We start from the raw sequence: 21,909 nt of genomic DNA on the forward strand, positions 1-21,909 counted from the left end.
TTTTCATATTTTAACCTGATACTGATTTTTTATTTTTTTTTGGCATCAATATTCTGCCTTAACTTAGACCAGTGCTGTATCTCAAATCGCGTACTTCTGTACTTACACTAAATATTTTGAGTGTGTTCACACTGACAAGTATGGAAAAATGCAGTGCACTATGAGTACCCGGATGGTGCACTCAAAACGGTCAAGAAGTTGAGTGTGGAACTATGGACACTTCTCGCCCTCAATGGTCGCCATCTTGGCTACGCAGCAGAAGGGGAGGAGACACTTTTCAAACTTGAAATGGCCGAATGTGAACGTTGCTGCATTGTACAAATACATGTTTTATTCACTAAGCACCGCTATACTGTTGTCGGATATAAGCCAGCAGTATGTTTATTGGGTTAATTTAGCAGTCTGTAATGATTTGGTACCGCAAACGATAACATGAATGCTAATGCTGCTTTGCTAACTACCTAAGTTGCGGTCATCATTTCCGGTGAGTGCACAACGGCCGTGTTTGGTTAGAGACAACATTATCCTGTCAAAATTTGCGCACTACGCCAATAAGTACATAGTGCACATAGTATACAAATGAAAGTACGTGATTTGAGACACAGCACACACTAATCTATAGAAACAAGATGGCAGCCATCTCTGTCAAGTCAGTCTGCAGCTGATCCCAACACAAAAGTGGAGAAGGTCCAAAACCTGATCACATTTTATAGTTGAACCTTTTATAATGCTTAGTGTTTGTAGTTACGGCAACAAATTTCACAAACTATAGCAACAGTAACAAGCTAAGATGCTGTTAATGAGGACGTTTGAGGACGCTGGGACTTTATTATTGTTTCATTTCAGGACGATAATAAAAATAAATCACAAAGCTTTTAGATACGTTGCATTATTTGTAATTTAGTTTTGGCACAGTCATGTTCAGGCATTGAAATGAAATAAATTTATAGTTTATATGACACTTATGACTATTAAAAAAAATAAACCCAATGTCCTCTTTTTTTTCCTTTCAAAAACAACTTCCTGTCCAAAGACAATGTTTAGTTTTTTTTTTCTTTTTTACATATACATATACATATACACATATATATATATATACATATACATATGGGGCATTCTACCGATTTTGTGCAAAGTGCTGTCCCTTACCAAAAAAACAACAAAAATAATAAAATTGAGTATTCAGACATAGATATTTACAAAGATTACTCTACTCTATTATATTCTGCTCTACTCTGCTCTACTTTGCTCTATTCTACTATACTCTGCTCCACTATACTCTTCTCCACTCTGCTCTGCTCTGCTCTGCCCTCTCAAAAATTAAATTGTTTTATTGACCACAAAACCTTTGTCTTTGAATTTGTAATTCCCACCATAAGGCATACATTTGAGGAAATATGATGCAACCTTAAAAACAGAATAATGGTCACTACTGAAACACTGGGTGTTTTGTAAAAAATAAAGTATACTGAGTTATCAACTAAAGTATTATGATGCTAATCGGTTACATTTATGTTCTCTTTCATCAGTTATTAACTCTGAAATCAATCTGATCAGCGTTATGCATTGTACAAAGAAAGATTGCATTTAGATTTTGAAGAATTCTATAATTTGAACTTTGAAATTTGCTAAAAGCATAACAGGTTGATATATATTTTTTTGTATAATATAATACTATATGTTTCTTAGTTAGTGACAAATTTTGGGAGAGGAAAAACATTCCAAAACAGTCTGAAAATACAATATAAACATTTACAGTCATTTTATTAGATATGTGACCTTTACATATGGTACAATATATATAGGGACAAAGTTTTGGAAATAAAACATACAAAATTTCGAAATATTTCCAGCCTAACTTTGCACACATTCGGTAGAATGCCCCATATATATATATTTATCAGGTCCTTTTCATCCCGAATAGCTAGGAGAAATTACACATGCATACTAAACAAAAACTGGGGTCTCAGGAGGTTAAAGGTTCTTTATCTGGAATAATGAGGATAATCTATACAAAAACAAATCACTGTTTTATCGTTGTTGGTTTGACAACAGAAGTTTGTTGGTGGGTCAGTTGGTAATCCAATTTGTTATGTTTCTGTTATATTCAGAGTTTCTTCAGAAATGTATGACACCAGTTACACCAAAAGAATATGCTATTATTTTTCATGCTGTCCCCATGGTTTCTCTTCAGTTTTTAAAAAACTGTGATTTTACGGAAATGAACATTATTAGCTCTAAGCATGTTTTTATTGGAAATATTGATTTTCTGAATAAACTGTGCAGTAACAGACACATCAGATATACTAAGATTATACATGTGCTTTTTGTAATTCAGACAGAGAAACAATATTTCATTTGTTTGATCATTCAGGTTTATTTTGGACAGATATGTAAGACATTATAAATGGGAAAATTGGCATTATTACACAGATTAATGTATTCGATGTGATGTTATATTTTGTGTTCTATCAGATGGATGGTAATATTACCTATAATATTCAGCTTCTGGTCATGGTCTGACTCCAAAGCCATCTTTGTTTGGCTTATTGTTGAACTCAAGCAGTGTGGCACCTTGCTTAAACATGTGAAGAACAAAAAAGCTACAAAGACTTTAAGGATGTACATTTTTTTAAACTCTGAAAGGATTTAATAAAAATGAGCTTTTAATACCTCTGGCATGATGTTTCTTCTTGTATGAGAATTGTTGTAAAGCTCTTTGCTATAAATAAAGTGTTTTGAAATTAAAAAAAAAAAGACCGTTTACTCAACAATACATAACTCAGTGGTGCATGACGTACTTGAAACCCACATGAGAGTAAAAGTACAGCTATCTTACCAGAAAAGGACTTAGGTCAAAGTTTAGGTCATCTGTTAGAATATTACTTGAGTAAAAGTCTTAAAGTATCTGATATTTACTGTACTTAAATATTGAAAAAAGAACAACTGAATGCTGTTGATAAAAAAAAAGATAGTGGTCAGAATTTTGAGCTTTATAAAGTTTACTTCTTTATGAAATGTACACCACCACCACCAACAAAACTAAACAGTCATAGAGAAGAGAAATGCACACAGGTCATATTCAGAAACTGTGCCTTTAAACAAGCCGTCAGGATTTCTGTGAATTTTTGATGTCACAATTTTACTGCATAGACAATTTGAAACAAACATTCTGACTGGGTCCTAATGGGTGCGTTTGTAAATACTCACTCTGACTGTCGGAGCACACTCTGGCACAAACTGGACCATTCATGAATTCAGAGCGCTGCTGGAATGTTGTGTTCGGTCATTCAGAGCACGGCACTCTCTGAGCAGCACAGCGCCGAGCAGAGTTAACGTGAGATTCATTTAATCGTTTGTTAATTTATGTAGAAATCAAACAACAGGGCTTTCATTTTAGTGTACAGCATCAGAGTGGATTTGCAAATGCACCCTTTCTATTTCATGTTGGAATGTTTTGCAGTTTGCTGCATTTTTTGGACAATGAGCAAAGGTATGTTTGAAGAAAAGGGAGCAGAATTTCATAAAAGACACACCTGTCCAACTGTTAAACATGGAGGTGGTTCAATCATGTTTTGGGCTTGTGTTGCAGTCAGTGGCACGGGGAACATTTCACAGGTAGAGGGACGAATGGATTAAATGAAATTCCAGCAAATCCTGGAAGCAAACATCACAGCATCTGTAAAAAAGCTGCGGATGGTGAGTGGATGACCTCTACAACAGGACAATGATCCTAAACACACCTCAAAATCCACAGCCACGCCCCTCACATCATTAAAGATCTGTAGATAGAGCTCAAAGAGCAGAGCATGAAGACGGCCCAAGAATCTCTTAGAGCTAGAAGCCTTCTGCAGGAAGAATGGATGAAAATCCTCCAAACAAGAACTGAAAGACTCTGAGCTGGATACAGAAATAGCGTGTTTCTGCTTCGTGCATTGAGTCCTTTATCAAGCAAAAGTGACGACTCTCCACTGACCAATCAGACTGCAGTGTTCACAGCTCCACCTTTTATTACCAGATCTGTGTGCTAGGTACCCCAACAGAGGGGGGGCCAAACATGGGGACAGTAAGGAACGCTTCTGTTGGTACCATCCACAACTTTTCACCGCGGAAACAGTAAAAAAGCGTACCGAGCTGAATCGTTCCATACCGTTCAGTGGATACGGGGCTTTAATGTGGCCTTAAAGGATGGCGTGAGTCGACTTCTTAAACTTCCATGATGGTGTCGTGCCAGCCAAATGTTTGTAAATGTTGGTGTGCCTAATACCTTATCTTATATATTGATTTATGTGCAGGCTCTCTGTCTCAGAGAATATATCGTCCAGGCCTTGGCCGACCCTGAGCTGAGGGGCCACTGGCTCTCAGCTTGGTTGTGGCTGCAGTTTTGTCCATTTTTATGAACTTGTATGATGTAGTGTTGGATATTTCTTGTCTTTATCTTAATATTTACTAGCCTACAGTGAATGTTTGTACATAAATGATTTGTTGTTTGTGTGGTATGCAATGGACCTTTCTCTTGTGTCCTAAATAAAGTCGTTCTTCTTCTTCTTATATTATGGTATACCTTTAATATGTTATTTAGATGTCCTGAGACATTACAAAAATCCTTGAATGATTACTCTTGGGTCAAACCTCAGGTTGACTATTTTTGTTTTTTTTGAAACTGGAAAGAATTAAAAAGTCATCTTGCCTAAAACATTATAATAAACGTGTCATCTACACTTCATGCTTTTTGGAGATCAGTTCATCTTCTTCACATTATACTAAATTCTGACCACGTGTGCCCAAACTTTTTCTTGTTACTAATTCATCATCATGCTTTGAGACATTTAATAATGATAGACAAAGTTTAAAGAGAGAGTCCGCTCAGTAGCTCCAGATAATGACGGCCTGCCTGTAACTGTTTACAGATTGCCTGATTTGCGTGGGTGGGATCCACCACCAACGGGCGTCATGTTGGAATCACGCGTTTCCCTTTTACCGCTCACATGACTCCTGGGAGTTGTAGTTCTTCGCGCCCACGAGCGCGTTGAATTCAAACGCTTTAGAACTACAAAGGCTACAGTGTTGCGCATGCGCAGTGTGTTCGATGGGGTCGAAAAAGCGCATCCTGAGTGAATCCCGGACCCCTGCAGTTGTCGACGGAAGCGCGAGGAGATAAACCTTATCCCGGTAATATTTACACATTTATTTAACGCTTCAGGTTGAGTCGCGAGCTTAAACAGCTGTTTGTCTCCTTATCAGCTGCGGGTCAGCTGTTTAAATGAGACAGAAAGGTTAGCGGCAGATAAAGAGACACTGAGCTCACCTCTGCCTCTGTACTGTTACTTAGCTGCAGAATAACGCGCTTTAGCTGCGACCTGCTGTGAACTGGCACATGAAGTGAACACCTGAGCAGCTCACACAGGTGTGGGCGCGACAACAAGCGGACAGTGACACGTTGCTGTGTTACAGCTAGTTAAGCTAACTGTTTGAGCAAAGTTGGACCGTGCAGAGAGCCACCGGGGTAACGTCACTGACTCAGGCTGAAGCTTAACATTAGCATGTTAAATGTGATCAGTGTGTTTCAGTCATGGAGCAAATACAGACCTGTGTGAAGACAGGTAGTTTGAGACTTCAGGTAAAATGAGAGAGATAAGGTGTTACATCCTGGGTGCTTTGAATATGAGCAGACAAACATCAGACATGTTATTGCATTAGTGCTGTTTTAATTGTTGTGAGATAACTGAGCTCAGCAGAGCAAAGATTAAATAATCACTGGTCCCAGGACTGGTAAAGGAAGTCATGTGTTCTGTTGACTTTCTCTTTCTGCTCAAACAAAAAGGGTGTAACAGAAACTGGTTGCAGGATGTTGCATTTGATAAACTGTTGGACGTATAATCAGAAATATTTTCACATTATATTTTATATGGGAGAGGGTCCTGAGTGAGTATTTAATGCATTCAGGTTAAATGGGACAAAAAATTAAAGGAGCAGTCCAGTATTTTGCACTTTGAGCCCATGTCTGGGTTGTTCATGATGAAACAGTGGCTCAGACCAAAATAGTGACGACTGCTCCTTGTCAGAGAGTTTGTCTTTCCCCTGCCTGGCTTAACACTGCTGCCTATGGCCATGTGTGAACCTGTCCTCAAACCACCCTGAACGTTCGTGTTCAAAGCCATGAAAGTCACCAAGTGCTCAGTGGTGTTCGTTGATGTTCTGACATAAAAATCGTAGCTAACTGTGGTTTCCATCCGTGTTTTGCTCTTCATCTCGACTGTGGAACTATTTTTTCAGCTGCCTCACACCCGTGTCTAAACTTCTGTTTGATCGTTCGTTTGACCCTGAAGTGTTATACACTCCAGCCCACTTGATGGCGATAATGCTCCTTTACGTGGGTGTCGCCAACCTGCAGGAAACCATTGCAATGTAATGGGACACAGAAAAGAAGCAGAAGAAGTAGAGATGTACCGATACCACTTTTTCCTGCAGAAGAAGTAGAGATGTACCGATACCACTTTTTCCTTCCCGATACTGATTCCGATCCCTGAACCATAGGTATCTGCCAATAGCGAGTATCGATCCGATACCAGCGCGTAAAATAAAAATGGATGGGATATGAATTGTTGTATGTCTCAACTCCTAAAACTCTATGTAAAATATTAAGAAATAAATACGTAATAGTAGAATGAATGCCATAAAACATTTTTTTATTATTATTATCCAGTGTTGACACAGATCAAGACACAGGTTAAAGTGCAGCCACACAATTTGGTAAAAAGACATTTTAAAGGCTACAGTAGAATGCTTTTTAAACTCCGCTCCATTTCCGTGTCGTTTGCCTGTAGCGTATGTATGTGTAATGACGTGAGGCATTACGTGATATCAGATTGGTCATAGGCTGTACTCGCCGATACCCGATACCGCATTTTAGGCAGTATCGGAGGCATTTCCGATACTGGTGTCGGTATCGGTACAACTCTAAGAAGGAGGAGGTTGGCGTTGTGTTTAAAGGCATCATACTGCGAAGGTTGTTTACAAGCGAGTAATCCATTGTGCAGGTGTTTAAACTTNGAGGCATTACGTGATATCAGATTGGTCATAGGCTGTACTCGCCGATACCCGATACCGCATTTTAGGCAGTATCGGAGGCATTTACGATACTGGTGTCGGTAACTCTAAGAAGAAGGAGGTTGGCGTTGTGTTTAAAGGCATCATACTGCGAAGGTTTTTTACAAGCGAGTAATCCATTGTGCAGGTGTTTAAACTTATTACAAAACTTTTTCGTTGGTTCTCGTTCTTCCTCCAGGAGCGCACACAGCACTGTCGAGCCGGCACTTTCGCTGAGCTCAAAGACTACGATGGCTACAATTCTGTTTCCAGTGGCGGATTACTACCAACAGACATTGAGCACGGTTACATGCGCACAATAATCAGATAACTGGGAATAATCAGGTAATGGTAATAATCCGATTTGACGCGTTTACGTGCACTTCAATAATCTGATAATCAGAAAAACCTGGTTTACATGATTCAGTCCTTCAGTTGGATTTCTCCTCAAGTACATGACATAAAACTCAAACTTCCTGTTACAGTAGGTACTCATATCCTTGAAAAACCTCGAAAAGTACGCAAGTCATATATTTGCAAAATAAAGCACTCATCATGCTGACAGCTTATATTCTTACAGTACTGTTTGTTTTTATCATTAACAAATACATGTGAGAGCATTCTAATGTGTAGTTTATCAATGTGGAGCCAATTTTACATACTTTGGGTAGATTCGGAGTAAAAGTACTGCAAAGTGCAATATACAAGTGTATTGTATATAAACTTGTCACACAAAGTGCATAACATATAAGTAAGATAAAATAAAAGTGACAATTTAAACACTGAGAATATAAAAATATATTATTTTATGTAAAATCTTTATCTGAAAGGAAACAAAAGCTGTCAGATTAACGTAGTGGAGTAGAAAGTACAATATTTCCCTCTAAAATGTAGTGGAGTGGGAGTATAAAATAGCAAAACCCGAAAGAAACCAGATTAAAGGGTATACATGCACCGAATAATCTGACTATTGGGGAAAAAGCTAGGTGTGTTTATCTGATTTCTCATAATCAGATAATGGCTTTTATCTGATAAAGCCTATCGGATTATGCTGTTTACGTGACCACTTGAATAATCAGGTAACTCCAGAAATCAGATAATGATCGGTTTAGTAGTGTGCATGTAAACGCGCTCAATGAGGCTTCTATAGAAAACCAGTGGGTTAGACAAAAAGTCAAATAAATCATCACAGAAACCACAGTTTGCTTCTATTTCTATGTCAGAACATCAACGAACACCACTGACCACTCAGTGAGTTTCATGGCTTTGAACACGACCGTTCAGGGTGGTTTTTGGACAGGTTCACACATGGCCATAGGCAGCAGTGTTAAGCCAGGCAGGGAAAGCCATATTCTCCGAAAATGAGCAGTCATCACTATTTTGGTCTTAACCACTCTATTTCATCATAAACAGCCCAGAAATTATGCTCAAAGTGCAAAATACCGGACTTGTCCTTTAAGCTACTCAAAGTGCAAAATACCGGACTTGTCCTTTAAGCTAAAATGGGACATTTTTCTGAAGTCTTAGGCTGCTGAGAAGCTGCGCCTGCTGAGGGCGACAATTTACTCTTGGGTGTGTTGTTACAAGAGACACTCAAGAGAGGATGGCAGAGGAAATACACGTACACCAATTCAACTGAGCTGGACAGCAACAAAAAGATTCACAGGCTGAGATCGAAGCCAAAAAATCGCAATTTATTCCAAACATCCGTGCACAAAAAGATAAGTCCTCAAAGTGCAAAAAATAATGATAAAATGTGATTTAAAAAAAACAAAACAACAACAGCAAACCTTTCAGTCCTTGACTATCATCAGTGCCACTCTGGGACATTTTTTGGCTTCGATCTCATCCTGTGAATCTTTTTTGTTGCTGTCCAGCACAGTTGAATTGGTGTGTGTGTTTTTTCTCTGCCATCCTCTCTTGACATTTCTATGACACATGCACGTCCACTGAGAATATCGCACCAAGGAAATAGAAAGCAAAAATAATATGGAAAGCATGGCAGAACATTTGGACCATCTTTTTAAAATGAATAGTTAGGTTAAATTAATGATTTAATGAATTAACGACTGAACCGATAGATTGATGTAACCATTAAAAAAAGAAACAAACATGTCGGTCCCATTTAACCTGAACATTGGAGTGAGGTCGGGGTCCTTGATGTGTTTGAAGGTCCAAAGTTTTTAAAGCATTTTACTTGGCAGCATGTTTTCTTTATAGAAACATTAGAGACACACCCGTTAAGGAATTTTAGGTGGCGAAGTGTCCCAAAACACCTGACTTCCCCCCAGTAATGAGACATGAAAATTGGTTTATGGAGAAACGTTTCCTGACTGAAATATGATCAAAGTGTGAGTGTTAAATGTTGTTTTTTTCCATTTCTGTATATTTTTATCATCCAGGAAAGAATTGGGATATCAAAATGGCAGGTTTGTCACTTTAACTTTCTATCTATCTATCTCCTCTCTCCGCCTCCCTGTAATCAGGCATGTTGTGACAAACAGGAATATAAAGTAGTAAGAAGGTGACATCAGGATAACACTTTGCTTTCTGTTTCAGAGCGTGTCAATAACTTTCCTCCCCTGCCTCAGTTCATGAGAATAAAGCCGTGCTTTTACCAGAACATTGAAGAGGAAATTCCTGCACCACACCAGCAGTTGGTGCGCAGAGTCTACACACTATGGATGAGTAAGGTTTTTTTTTTTTACATACATTTCCTAACTTTGTGTTAGTCATTTTTCGGACAAAGAACATGCGTTCTCCTCTCTGCTGCCATGTTGCAAAATCAATCATGACCCTTCTTCCCTTTTTACTTGTGTCCATGTCTTCACTGTCCTCTCTCTCTGCAGTGTATTCAGGCACGCTGTGCATAAATGTGATCTCATGTATTGCTTGGTGGGCTGGGGGTGGAAGCGCTCAAAACTTTGGCTTTTCCCTGCTCTGGCTCATCCTCTTCAGCCCGTGCAGTTACACCTGCTGGTTCAGACCACTCTACAAAGCCTTCAGGTTAGTCACCATCTGGTCATCAAACAATGTCTGAACTTCTACGTAAGCTTATTCTAAGTGCACACCACCCAAAGAGTCTGCAAACTGAACAGGTTAAAATCTAACATCAGATGCACAAGTATGAGATGTCACACACAAACATACAGGCAGAATCCCAAACACATAATTAGGAATGTTTGTATAATAACACAACTGAGGTTCAGCAGTTTCAAAGATGGGTGTTAAGCCCAGATTTGAAAACCTCAATAGAACCTGCCTCCTGACTTTGCATGGGGAGTTGATTTTTAAAAAAGCAAGCTCGATGAGCAGAAGGTCCACCAGCAAAATATTTTTTTTGTTAAATCTACAATCTATTTGCAATAGCTGCAACCATTTGTGCGCATGCATCCACACGTTGACCCTTTTGTCACTTAGTGTGAACAGTTGGGCCCCGATCACACAAAGCTTTTTGCAGGTTGCAAAACGCAAAGTGCACCACACTGCCTTTTTTTAAACACTGAATGCCACTAGTAAAAACAAATGCGGCAACCCCCCATCACCACCTTACCCCAACCCTCCCGTGTAATCAATCCACCATGTATGTATTTATTTGTTTTATCTATCCAGCAGTAATCAGTGTGTAGTTGCTGCCATGTTGAGGCAGAGGGTACTGTCTGTAGCTCTGGTTGAGGGTGAGAGGCTGTCAGCAGATAAACAGAGATCTGTGTGGGTACATGAGACCCTAAAAAAGAGGCTGGATCATGGGGAGTACCACCAGTTGGTCCAGGAGCTTCTCCTCCATCATGGACGTTTATAGTACTGCACTTATCTGCTTTCACGCCTGCTGTTTTCTATTGAAATCATGGTAGCTGTAGTTTGTGAAGTCGTATAGCTCTGGGTATGCAGCAACCGCCACCACCAGTTTCTCAGAGCAGAGATGACATGAGGCGCTTTTCTGCTCTGAGCTTACGTTTTTTCAACTTGAGGAATAAAGAGGGCTCTGGCCAAAGCGTGAGCAAAAAGCGTCATTCTCATTAAAACATTAACAAAAGCCGCCTCCAGCTGATGGGGCCTTAATCAGCTGTCCTCTGGCTCATGTCCATACTTTCCTCAGAATCTTGGGCAAGTCTGTGAATCCATTGGGAAGTTTTGCACCTTTTTGCAGTAGGACACTTTCATTGCCATCCTCTGCTTTTAGCCAGTTGACATGAACACAAACACACACCTTCACACTAGGGCTGCCACGATTAGTCGACTAATCGATGACTAATCGACTATTGAAATAATCGGTGACTATTTTAGTAGTCGACTAATCGGTTTGAGTCATTTTTCATAGAAAAGTACTATAAAGTACCCAAAATACTCTTACTGCAGCTTCTTACGTTCAGATATTGGCAGCTTTACACACTCTCCCATGACGGTGAACTAAAACCCTTTGGCGTGAGTATGAAATAAGACATTAGATGACGTAATTTTGGGGTTTGGGTGAGACAGACCGACATTTTTCAACATTTTAACACATTTTTCGATGAAATGACTAGTCGACTAATCGAAGAAATAATCAACAGATTAGTCGACAATGAAAATAATCGTTAGTGGCAGCACAGATTAGTCGACAATGAAAATAATCGTTAGTGGCAGCCCTACTTCACACACACACTTACTTGCCAGTTTTAGCCTCCTGGGGCAAAATCTGCGGCCAACAAAGGGTGAAAACATTTTTTGTGGGCAGATGGAATGAGCTATAGAGCTGCTGGTCGAAGCTGAAAATAATTATAATAACCAGCATCGTGATGGAGTATACAGAGTTAGAAGACAGGAGATGTAGGAAGTAGTTCATCCATTTAAAGCCAATACAAAGATATCAGGACAGGTGTTTTCTTAGACCTTGTAGGGACTCTTACATCTGCCTTTCGGACCGAATGAAGACTCTTGTTGATGTCATGGGTCTGTGAGAAAAAAGAGCATTATAGTACGTTGAAGATGTAACTGACAGGAAGTTGATGATGCTGTGGTTTCAGAGGTAGCCAGTGACTGATGTGAACGCTCTGTTTAGATGTGTCTCTGAAATGAAAATCACCAATTATAATGATGCAGTCGGCACCAGTCACAACATCTGATATGAAAATACTTACAGTTGAGAGTTTTGGCTGCGTGAAATGAATCATTTATGATCTGTAACTTTGGGAGCATGAATTTCTGTCAGATAATTCTTCGATGATACATTACCCACCCAACATTTCATGCTGGCTTTATTTCTACATCATCAGGGTATCTGCAGGCCTGGAAAAGTCAGAAAAAAATCAGTGAATTTGTTTTCCTCAAAAAGGCCTTTCAAACTGTTAAAAAGTCTTAAATTTAATGTACAAATGCCTTAAATTGAAGTATGTGTTTGTATCCGCTGCTGTTGAGAAGCATCACACACCTGTAGACTTAAAGTAGGATTGTTATTTAATGTACAATATCGGCTCTTTATCAGCACCTGTTTGCACCAGTTGCCAGGTGGTGGAAATGTTTTGTTTGGTTCATCAAAGGCCCTGCTTTACAGCCAGTGTGAAGGTGGTGAACAACATTAAGACTGAGACATCGGTGAGGGGGAAATGGATCGCTTCATTGTGCAGAGCAAACCACAGTAACCACCTGTGCAGATGGGGACGTAAACAGCTCTCGGTGTGCGTGCGTCGTCTTTTCGAACAGGTTGGCTAATGCTAACATGGTGCCAAGCTAGATGAAGAGGCACTCAGAAACCAGACGTTGTGAGAAACCTGTCCTACTTCAGTAGAGCACAGGGTTTGAACCAGAGGCAGCAAGACTGTATGTTGGAGTGTGTGAAAGTGTTTGATGAGGCAATGGAGGCAAACTACATGCAGACCTCAGACACACACACATACACACACACACACACACACACACACACACACACACACACACACACACAGGTTTCATAACCTAATTTTTCATTTTTTTAACCAGTCTGGTTTAAATTGGTGTGTTGCTGCTTTAATTTAATGTTGCAAAGTTTCAACACAATACTTGACTTATTTTGTTAATACACACAAGTCCATAGCCATTGGTAGCTTTGTCACCTTCTACCTATGCCAGTCCTCAATGCCTATGTGCAGTTTCACATAGATTGACCACGTCAGTGAGTAGAAAAACGTGGGACAGACAGAATGACTGACTGACAGAATGACACACTGACAGTTTCCGTGATTATGTACAGCATACCATACCATGACTTAGTCATACCAAACATTAGAAAAAAACAACAACATTGGTCCACAGGGGGAGCCACAGCGATCGGTCGCATTTTAGCCATTTTTAAGCATTTTTCTGTTGTTATAGCGCCACCCAGTTGCCAATTAGAGTTAAATTTCTCCAGTCACCTTGAGGCGTCCTGTTCTACATATCTACCAAGTTTAGTAAAAATCCATATGGCGGTTAGGCCTAGATAAGAAATGAGCTCTCTAGCGCCCCCATTTTGTTTGATGGGGTCAATAATGGAGGGGTCCCCTCAGATTATGTGTGGTCATATGCCTACAAAGTTGCGTGGTGATGGGTGAAACCCTTGAGATGTTATACACCTTTATGTGATGAGCCACGCCCTCCGCAATATTCATTGCCTTATAGAAGCTCAGTTTTAGTAAGTTTTCCAACTTTTGCCAAGAGGGAACTTTAGATATTGGTCCCTAGATTATGTTCACCCAGTTTCATGCAGATCGCTCAAACTTCCTAGGAAGAGATCCATTTGAAGTGTTTTTCAAAAAATTCAAAATGGCGGAAAATCTATATAAGCGGAAGTTATGGGTTCTTGAGGCAAATGTGTTCCTCATGAGGAGAGGCATCTCTGTGCAAAGTTTCATGTCTCTACGACATACGGGGCATGAGATATGCCCATTCAAAGTTTGACATTTCAATGGGTTGCTATAGCGCCCCCCTTTGGCCAATTGATGTAATATTACTTCATTGGCATCCTCCCATGACCCTCTACCACTGTGCCAAATTTCACATGGACTGACCAAGTCAGTGAGGAGAAAAACGTGGAGTTTTCGTCATTATATAGTAAGATGTTTGGCGAGTTATAAAGTTATGTGGTGTTAGTAAATAAAAATAAACATTAACAGAGTGATGACACGTGTTATAGAGGCTGTTTTGCACAGATATGATACAGTTGTGCCTTGACATTTTGGATTGCACTTTATTTTGCCTCGGGCACAAAAAATGTGAAAACCACTGTATTGCAGTTTCTAAATAAGTTCAAAAATAGCCGCCCACAGACGCTCTAACAGGAGATATGATAAACTCACTGTCTTTGGGGTAATTGTACTCACTGTCTGATGATCCAGGTGCTTCGGTTGGTTTAAGAGTTGATTGATTTGCAGGATGACGCTGTCAACTGATTGTCTTGACTGTCGCTTTTAAAGAATGAAAACAAAAATCCCCAAATAAACAGGCCTTTACGAAAAACGAAGTTCAAATCAATGGCGTATTTAACAACTTCATCATCCGACAGATAACCAAGATAAACTAAACAGGCAGTGGTTAAAGGCTGTAACCCTGTGGCGTCTTCATCACCCACACTCACTTTAGCACAACTGCCTTTAATTAAAGGTTCCCGAGATGCCAGGTCAGGTGGTGCATTTAAGTGACTCAAAAAATAATAGGGAAATATGACTGGTGGCTACAGAAGCTTGGAAGCTCATCATCTCGCAATCAGCAAGTGTAAATGTTAGCAAAGACCTGCGACCTATGTGGGTCCAGGCTGTGTTAATTATATCATCAGGAAGTATTGTTATATATGCTGATAAGTATTGAAATTGTGATGTAATGATAAATGGTTCGAGGCCATATCACCCCGACTTTCATACTTTGGACAGTTTGATCACGAAGCAAGTGTGAAGTTGTGTTTAAGATGGTTTTAAATTGTGTCCACATGTTGAAGACTAGTAGAAGGAAACAGCATTGCAACAAAAATAGAGCAACACTTGGTTCGTTTGTGCTCTCCTGTATCATCCCTGTGTATTTTCTCTTTGTATTCTCACAGGGCCGATAGCTCGTTCAACTTCATGGCCTTCTTCTTCATCTTCTTCCTTCAGTGTGTCTTGGCACTCATCCAGACTTTAGGCTTCTCAGGCTGGGGAACATGGTGAGTTGAACCAAACCTGCTTTGAAGACCGTGCACGTGTTGCCTGCCAGTTTTTACTAGAGAGTGGGTCATGAGTGCTTTTGTCAAAGGATCACGGCAGCTGGAAAATGTGTTTTCCATCACACACTTTTGCACACATGATGATTTGTGTAGTCACACACTATCTGCAGCTTTTTACATTTTTGTTTCTATTGATTTCCGGATGACGTCTGTTCATGAGTTGCTGACATTGAACCATCAGTCTCTTGATGTTAAATGTTAATAAGGGAAGAAAGGTTTTACCCTGAACATTAAAGGGTACGTCTGGCATTTGTCAACCATGTTTGGTGTCTAAAGTCCAGTTCAGACCAAAGATTTGCAAGAAGATAAAACTGTTTTAGAAGATTGCACAGGAAAGTTGCGGCGGTGTGAACTGTCCCGTCTGAGCTCGACTCAAGTCGCCTGAAGGTGTCACCTACAACTCAGCTTGTCAAGTTGCCAGCGGCTGGTTTTAGAGTGTAAGACCCGTCATCTGTTTCAACAGCAAATCAGCTTATAGCGAAGCCAGCTGTCCAAGTCTGTTACTAACTGTCAGCAGACGGCGTGTTCGCTTGGCGTGGCATTCTCTGACAACAGCCCTCCATCCTCACCAAACCTGAATCCTTCTCATTTGCATCCCGCGGCTGCTGATACATACGTCAGTCTCCGTCCTCACAGTGTGTCCGCGGGTCACTACTGTTGCTCACTGTATGTGTGCGTATATCACACACACGTACTCACTGACTGATTAATCAGCACTGATCATTTAAATTATTGTGGCGTGTTTATTTTGAATACAGTCCATGTGATGCTCAGGTCGTTTTATGTTTTAGCCGTTTCATCACTACTAGAAATGCAACTTGTAGCCAGCACCTCACTGTCACTATCCTTATTCATATTTTAAGGAGCTGCAAATTTCATCCAGCTACAAAATAAGCCTGTAAAGCTGAACGGAAATACGGAGAGTTTTTCGTATGAAGATGATACATGTCGCATCTAGTCGCTCTGGTGTAAACTGACAGGCTTTCAGAAGGGTGCAGACCAGCGCATTGCAAGAAGTTGAAAGTTTCAGCTTCTCTTGTTACAAATCTTTGGTCTGAGCTTGGCTTTAACAACTAATGGGAACAACATTTTTTGAAATTGGGTCAGTATAGAGCGAGAAAGTGCTGCATCCAGGAGTGGTGAAACCCACCCTGTGCATGTTTGAATCATCAATTAACCAAAAGTGTTTGTTTTTGCCACTGACAGGCTCAGATTATTATGTCTGACAACATTATGGAGAGAATCCTTATAGAGATGGACCTTTTTGTTTGTTCAGAAACAGCCTCAAAATTGCCATCACCAATTCCACTACACTCCATTTACACAAACAGTAGTTGTAGTGTGTATAGAGGCAGCGTGTTTCACATCTAACTGGGTGAGTTAAGGGTTAAGTCTTTGAATGAATGAAGTATGTTTTACAATGATACAATTACTGCTTATTTAAATGAAGTGTGGTGAGTTTGTTGATAGTGATTTCGGAGCTGTTTGTGGTCAAACAAAAAGGATCTTACTCTTAAACAAAGCTCTGTCTCTGTAGGGATCCTTTCCATAATGCTGTCAGACACTTAGTGTAACAATCTGAGCCTGTCAGTGGCAAAAACAAACACTAGCTATGTTTCCATCCAAAAGTGATTTGAATCATTGGGGATGCACATTAAAAGAAATAGGAATCCTGTGTGTTTCCATTAAATGTACGGACTTTGGTGAAAACCAAAGAAACAAGAAACAAAACAAGTCTTGCATTCTTCTTCTACGTTTTCTGCCGGTTGGCAACCAGCTTGTAAATGCATTACCGCCTTCCCGACCCGGAGTGTGGATATCACCATGGAGAGAGGTACGCTATGTCAGACTTAATTCGAACATAACTGTTTCCATCCCCTGTTTTGCGAATCAACATTTTTTCTAATCAACCAAAACCCGGCTAAAGCGAGCGTGTTTTAGTTTGTGCGAATCAGGGGATTTTAATTCGAATTTTGGTGTTTCCATCATAATTTTCCGATGCGATACTTCTAGATGTGCATCTAAACAGGCTGATGGAAACATGGCTAGTGTTAGTGGACGTAAATGGATGCTAACATGTCTCGAGTGATAACGTTGCAGCCTGCAGCCCTGTCACTCAATATTGGACCAATTTAAAACATGTTTGTTCTCAGTAGTCGTTCAGACTCAAAACAGAGTAGAGTCCAGATTGGGAAAAAAAAAGACAACACACAACACGTGTCACACTGATACTCACAAATTTGTTTTTAACTGATGTTTCTAAAACTTACATAAAATAGTCACATATATAAAAATCACCTGTCCTTAATTCTGCATTAACATTTCTAATGGTTATAATCTAAAATAACCATTTAATCATTTTTAATTAAACAATTTAGTTATGTAATTAACTTTAACAATGTTAAGAAATATTATATCTTTTTTTGATGGAGTTTCTCATGTACTTTCATGTTCACATTCAAATTCTTACAGTTGGTCTTATTGTGGAAAAGGATGTTGCTTAAAAAGAAGCTATAGTTTTATTTTTAGTCATGTAATCTTTAACAAAAACCTAAATCTGAGCATTATTTGTGTCCAGTAACTAAAGGCCTGCTTGTGATAACAACACCGTTCCCTCATGATACAAAAGTCAATGTGACACTGATCGTCACAATGCTGTTTGCCACTGCATCTCTTTCCTCACTGCTTAATGGCTCATTAGTAACTCTGAATATTTGTGTTAAGTCCACTTTGCTAATGACATACTGTATGATACACTAACTAACACTAACTCCTCCATCTCACTCTCACCAACACATCAAAGCGGCTGGATTGCGACAGTGATGTTTTTCAGCACAAATGTGGGCTCGGCTGTAGTGATGCTTATCACAACTCTGCTCTTCACTGTGGTGACTGCTTTAATGGCACTGGTTCTCCTCAGGGTGAGTGAACACACACACATGCTAAAATGCACACACACACTTGTATTTAGTTTTTGTCCCTCAAACCCACACAGATGCTCGACACAAACACACAATAGGAACTTATTTTTTCTCCTTTCTTATCTTGCGGCAGGTGCACAGACTGTACCGTGGCGGAGGCGGGAGTTTGGAGCGCGCTCAGGAAGAGTGGAGCACCGGGTTGTGGAAGAGTGCACCAGTGAGGGAAGCAGGGTTCAACGCTGTAGCTCAGACGGCTCAAGGCCCGACCTTGCCCCAGTACCCTGCCTCAGTGCCGAGCTATCCTGACAACAGTCACTGGTGATAGCTGAGAGTGGCCTCTAGATGGAGACAGATGTCCGGTGGTTTCTGTGGTGCTCAAAGCGTCACATCATCTCACCCTTACATGACAAAATGCATAGCCTTTGTGTTGAATGAGAGGATGCTATAACAAGTTTTATCAAAGAGTTTTGCCACTAAAGCTCATTACTACACTTGTAGTATAGGGTTATCTTTAAAATTTGCCATTCCATTTCAACTTCTGTTTACATCTAGATTATTAAAATGTATGAGAGAGAACTTCAGTTTTATGCTCAAAAGAATTTTGTTTCGGAAACTGTACAGTCTTGCAAATATGCAATTGAAAACTTAAAGAGTGTGAACTGTTTCTGGATAGTATGTGAAGGATGTGTGCCTTATGGACCTTTATGATACCATTGTTTTATGTATTGCCAAATCTGCATGCTAGAAATTGTAGTATGCCGATCAACAGGGGTTTTCTCTTTTTCTTTTGCAACAAGAGAACGTCTGCAAACTGCACGATTTTTATCTGGTGGAACTCTTTTCTGTGTATTCTGTCAGTTTATTTTTGATACGCCGTGCTTGAAATCTCCATGCTTGCCTGCTTTGGCTGTGATTTCTTGAAATGCGCCTTAATATTGCGTGCCGATTTTGTATGTGAAGAATACCTTGCTTGACTCTGGCCTTAACAAATGCTGCTTTTGTTTAGTTAAACTGGACTTATGCTTCACCGAAGCAACGTGTGGAAACATTTCAAAAGTTGTCAGTGCGTAATCCTCCCGTGATTTCTCACTCGTGTGCCAAAAACACTCTTCTTCCCTCTTTCTTTTATTTTGATACTGAAAAAAAGTCACACCCAGAGTAGATATTGTGTTGCACTCAGTTTCTGTGGTTCCAAAGCTGCACTGTTTGCTTTTAGTGGTCAGTGCCCTGCAGTGAAAGAACCTTATCTGCTGTTGTCAATGTTACACTCACTTTCACTTTCTGCACTGATAGACTGAATTTTTGTGTTTGACTGCAGTGTGCTTGCATGCAGCCTGTAATGGGTGTGTGACTGAACAGGATTCTCTTATTTCAAATGAACTGACCTCATGTAACCAATACATATAAACACAAACAACTTGGCTAACTGAACAGCAGATGGATCTGTGGTGAAGCAAATTCTTGCATGCAAATGTTGTCGGTCTTTAAAATGCTCTCTGATATTCCAAGTGTGGACTATTATAACGTCATTCCAACAAACCTTGGTGAAGAATTTGATCAAGCCCAAAGAATGTGGCTTTTTATACAGATCATCTAATAGTTCAATTTTATTTTTGGCTCTATGATCCCAAAGAGCCTACATGAAGTAAAGCACCGCCTCATAGTTTGATTTATCTTTCTTTCCTTGTTACAAAAGTGTCCTTCATGGCCAACTGCCAAGATTAGTATTTTGATTTTTCTCTGTTATTTGATAAGTGATGAAATAAAATGGATATGTTAAAGTAACCTTTAAATATTGCAACATTTCAATAAATATTCTTATTCCCATCGTGTCTGCCTGTCCTAGCTGAATGCGAGATACATTTTTATGGTTTGTTTTTGTCGTGAAAATCTGAGGAAAGGCCCCAAATGTACAGAACGTAGCAGCTCAGGTCGGTGTTTGACTGCAGAACTCCAAACTGTCAGCTGTTTAGTCATGTCAGCACATCCAGTTTCACAGTATGATGGTGTTAAAGGACAGTTAACTTCAAAATCAAAAATACATATTTTTCTCTCACTTGTAGTGCTGTTTCACAGTCCAGATTGTTTTGGTGAGGTGCAGAGCGTTAGAGAGATCGCCCATAGAGACATCTACGTTCTCTCGAATATAAAGGAACTCGATGACACTCTGCTTGTGGTGCTCAGTGCGCCAAAAAAATACTTTTAAAAAACTCAACAGCAGTGTCTCCTTCCAGAAATCATGACCAGGTTACTCAGGATGATTGATGATCCACAGGCCTTAAAGGAAATGATCACTTTAGAATGAAAATACAGACAGTACTTACTCACCCTAATGCCGACAAGAAGTCCAGTGTAGTTTTTTAATCCACAAAACTCGTTTGGGGTATCGGAGGATAACAGCTAGGTGCATTTTTCACTTGAAGTGCGTGGAACCCACGTCCAAAATCAAAACGTCAGAACGGTTTGTCCGTTGTAATCCAAGTGCCCTGAAGCCGCGGCATGCAAAATTGACTTGAAAAGACATAATTTACTCCACTTTTATAGCATCTTTTCTCACCGTGGCCAGTTAGCCTGCAACTCGAGAACAAGAACGTCTCTAAACGTTCTTGAGTCTCGTGCGAGTTGCCATGTAAACACAGCACGCCTGCAGGCTAACTGGCCACGGTGAGAAAAGATGCTAATCGATTAACTGCTGAGAACATTTTTGATTGGTTATATCAGAGATATTGGATAAAGGAGATACCCCACCGTAGGCTTATCCAATGTTAAGAAAATGGTTACTCTTCCTGTCTCCTTAGTGGGCGTGGTTAGCTCTCCCTCCAATCAGAGCCTGTTCTCCCCCAGAGCTGCTGCAAGTTTCCTACGGGGGCGTGGCACTGACGTCACTGAATCAGGAAGTGAGCTGAGTGGGGTATCTCGCTTTATCCAATATCTCTGGTTATCAGTCTGTAGGTTAATTTTGCTTCACAGTTTACTGCACTGCGCTCCAATATGTGTTTCCCTCCTGTTGATATAGCACTGCTAGGGCTCAGGGTATGGGTACAGTTTAGGTCAGGGTCTGTTTCCCCCGACCTAAACTGTACCCATACCCTGAGCCCTAGCAGTGCTATATCAACAGGAGGGAAACACATATTGGAGCGCAGTGCAGGGTTTGGGTACAGTTTAGGTCGGGGGAAACAGACTTTGACACAGGGTCTGACGGGAGCTAGCAGCACTACAAGCAAGTAAATGGCTCCACTTTGAGCCACGAACCTTGTTAGCAGTGTTAGCATGGCTAGTAGTGCTAACATAGCTAACAATGCTAAAGTGGTTTTGTGGCTCAACATACAGCCAGGACTACCTGGAGTTAGACTGCAGGGTGGCCACCATGTTTTCACAGTTACCAATTGACTATGGCTAAGCCACGCCCCCCTCCACTCACTTTGACAAACTATCAACATTCAGTGACCGGCGCTATGGCAGGTGTCACAGTACACGGCATTTCACAGGAGGCAACTGATGATTTTTGGGGACATAACGATCAGTTGTCATTGAGAAGTAACCAAAAGGGCCTAAACTACACATTGGAGGGATATATTCATCATTTTATTGTTGAGAAGGTCGATAAAAGCTTAAAATTACAAGCCAAAATTTACAGGTCACAGTGTACGCTTGTGAACCGCATCTGGTTGCCGTCACCATCAAAGACAACAAGTTAAAGTGCCACTG

At 40.3% G+C, this 21,909-nt stretch overlaps 1 protein-coding gene across 1 annotated transcript; it reads left to right on the plus strand.

The window, feature by feature from the left end:
• The first annotated feature begins 5,062 nt into the window (after positions 1-5,062).
• Positions 5,063-20,028, plus strand: scamp4 (secretory carrier membrane protein 4). Its single transcript, XM_050054105.1, has 7 exons — positions 5,063-5,172; positions 9,492-9,518; positions 9,649-9,777; positions 9,939-10,095; positions 15,119-15,220; positions 18,084-18,201; positions 18,335-20,028. Exons 2-7 carry the CDS (start codon positions 9,512-9,514, stop codon positions 18,521-18,523), a joined length of 702 nt encoding a protein of 233 aa, XP_049910062.1. The 5' UTR covers positions 5,063-5,172; positions 9,492-9,511; the 3' UTR covers positions 18,524-20,028.
• The last annotated feature ends 1,881 nt before the right edge of the window (positions 20,029-21,909 follow it).

The sequence above is a fragment of the Epinephelus moara genome, chromosome 10 (assembly GCF_006386435.1).
Source record: "Epinephelus moara isolate mb chromosome 10, YSFRI_EMoa_1.0, whole genome shotgun sequence".
Taxonomy (NCBI): domain Eukaryota; kingdom Metazoa; phylum Chordata; class Actinopteri; order Perciformes; family Serranidae; genus Epinephelus; species Epinephelus moara.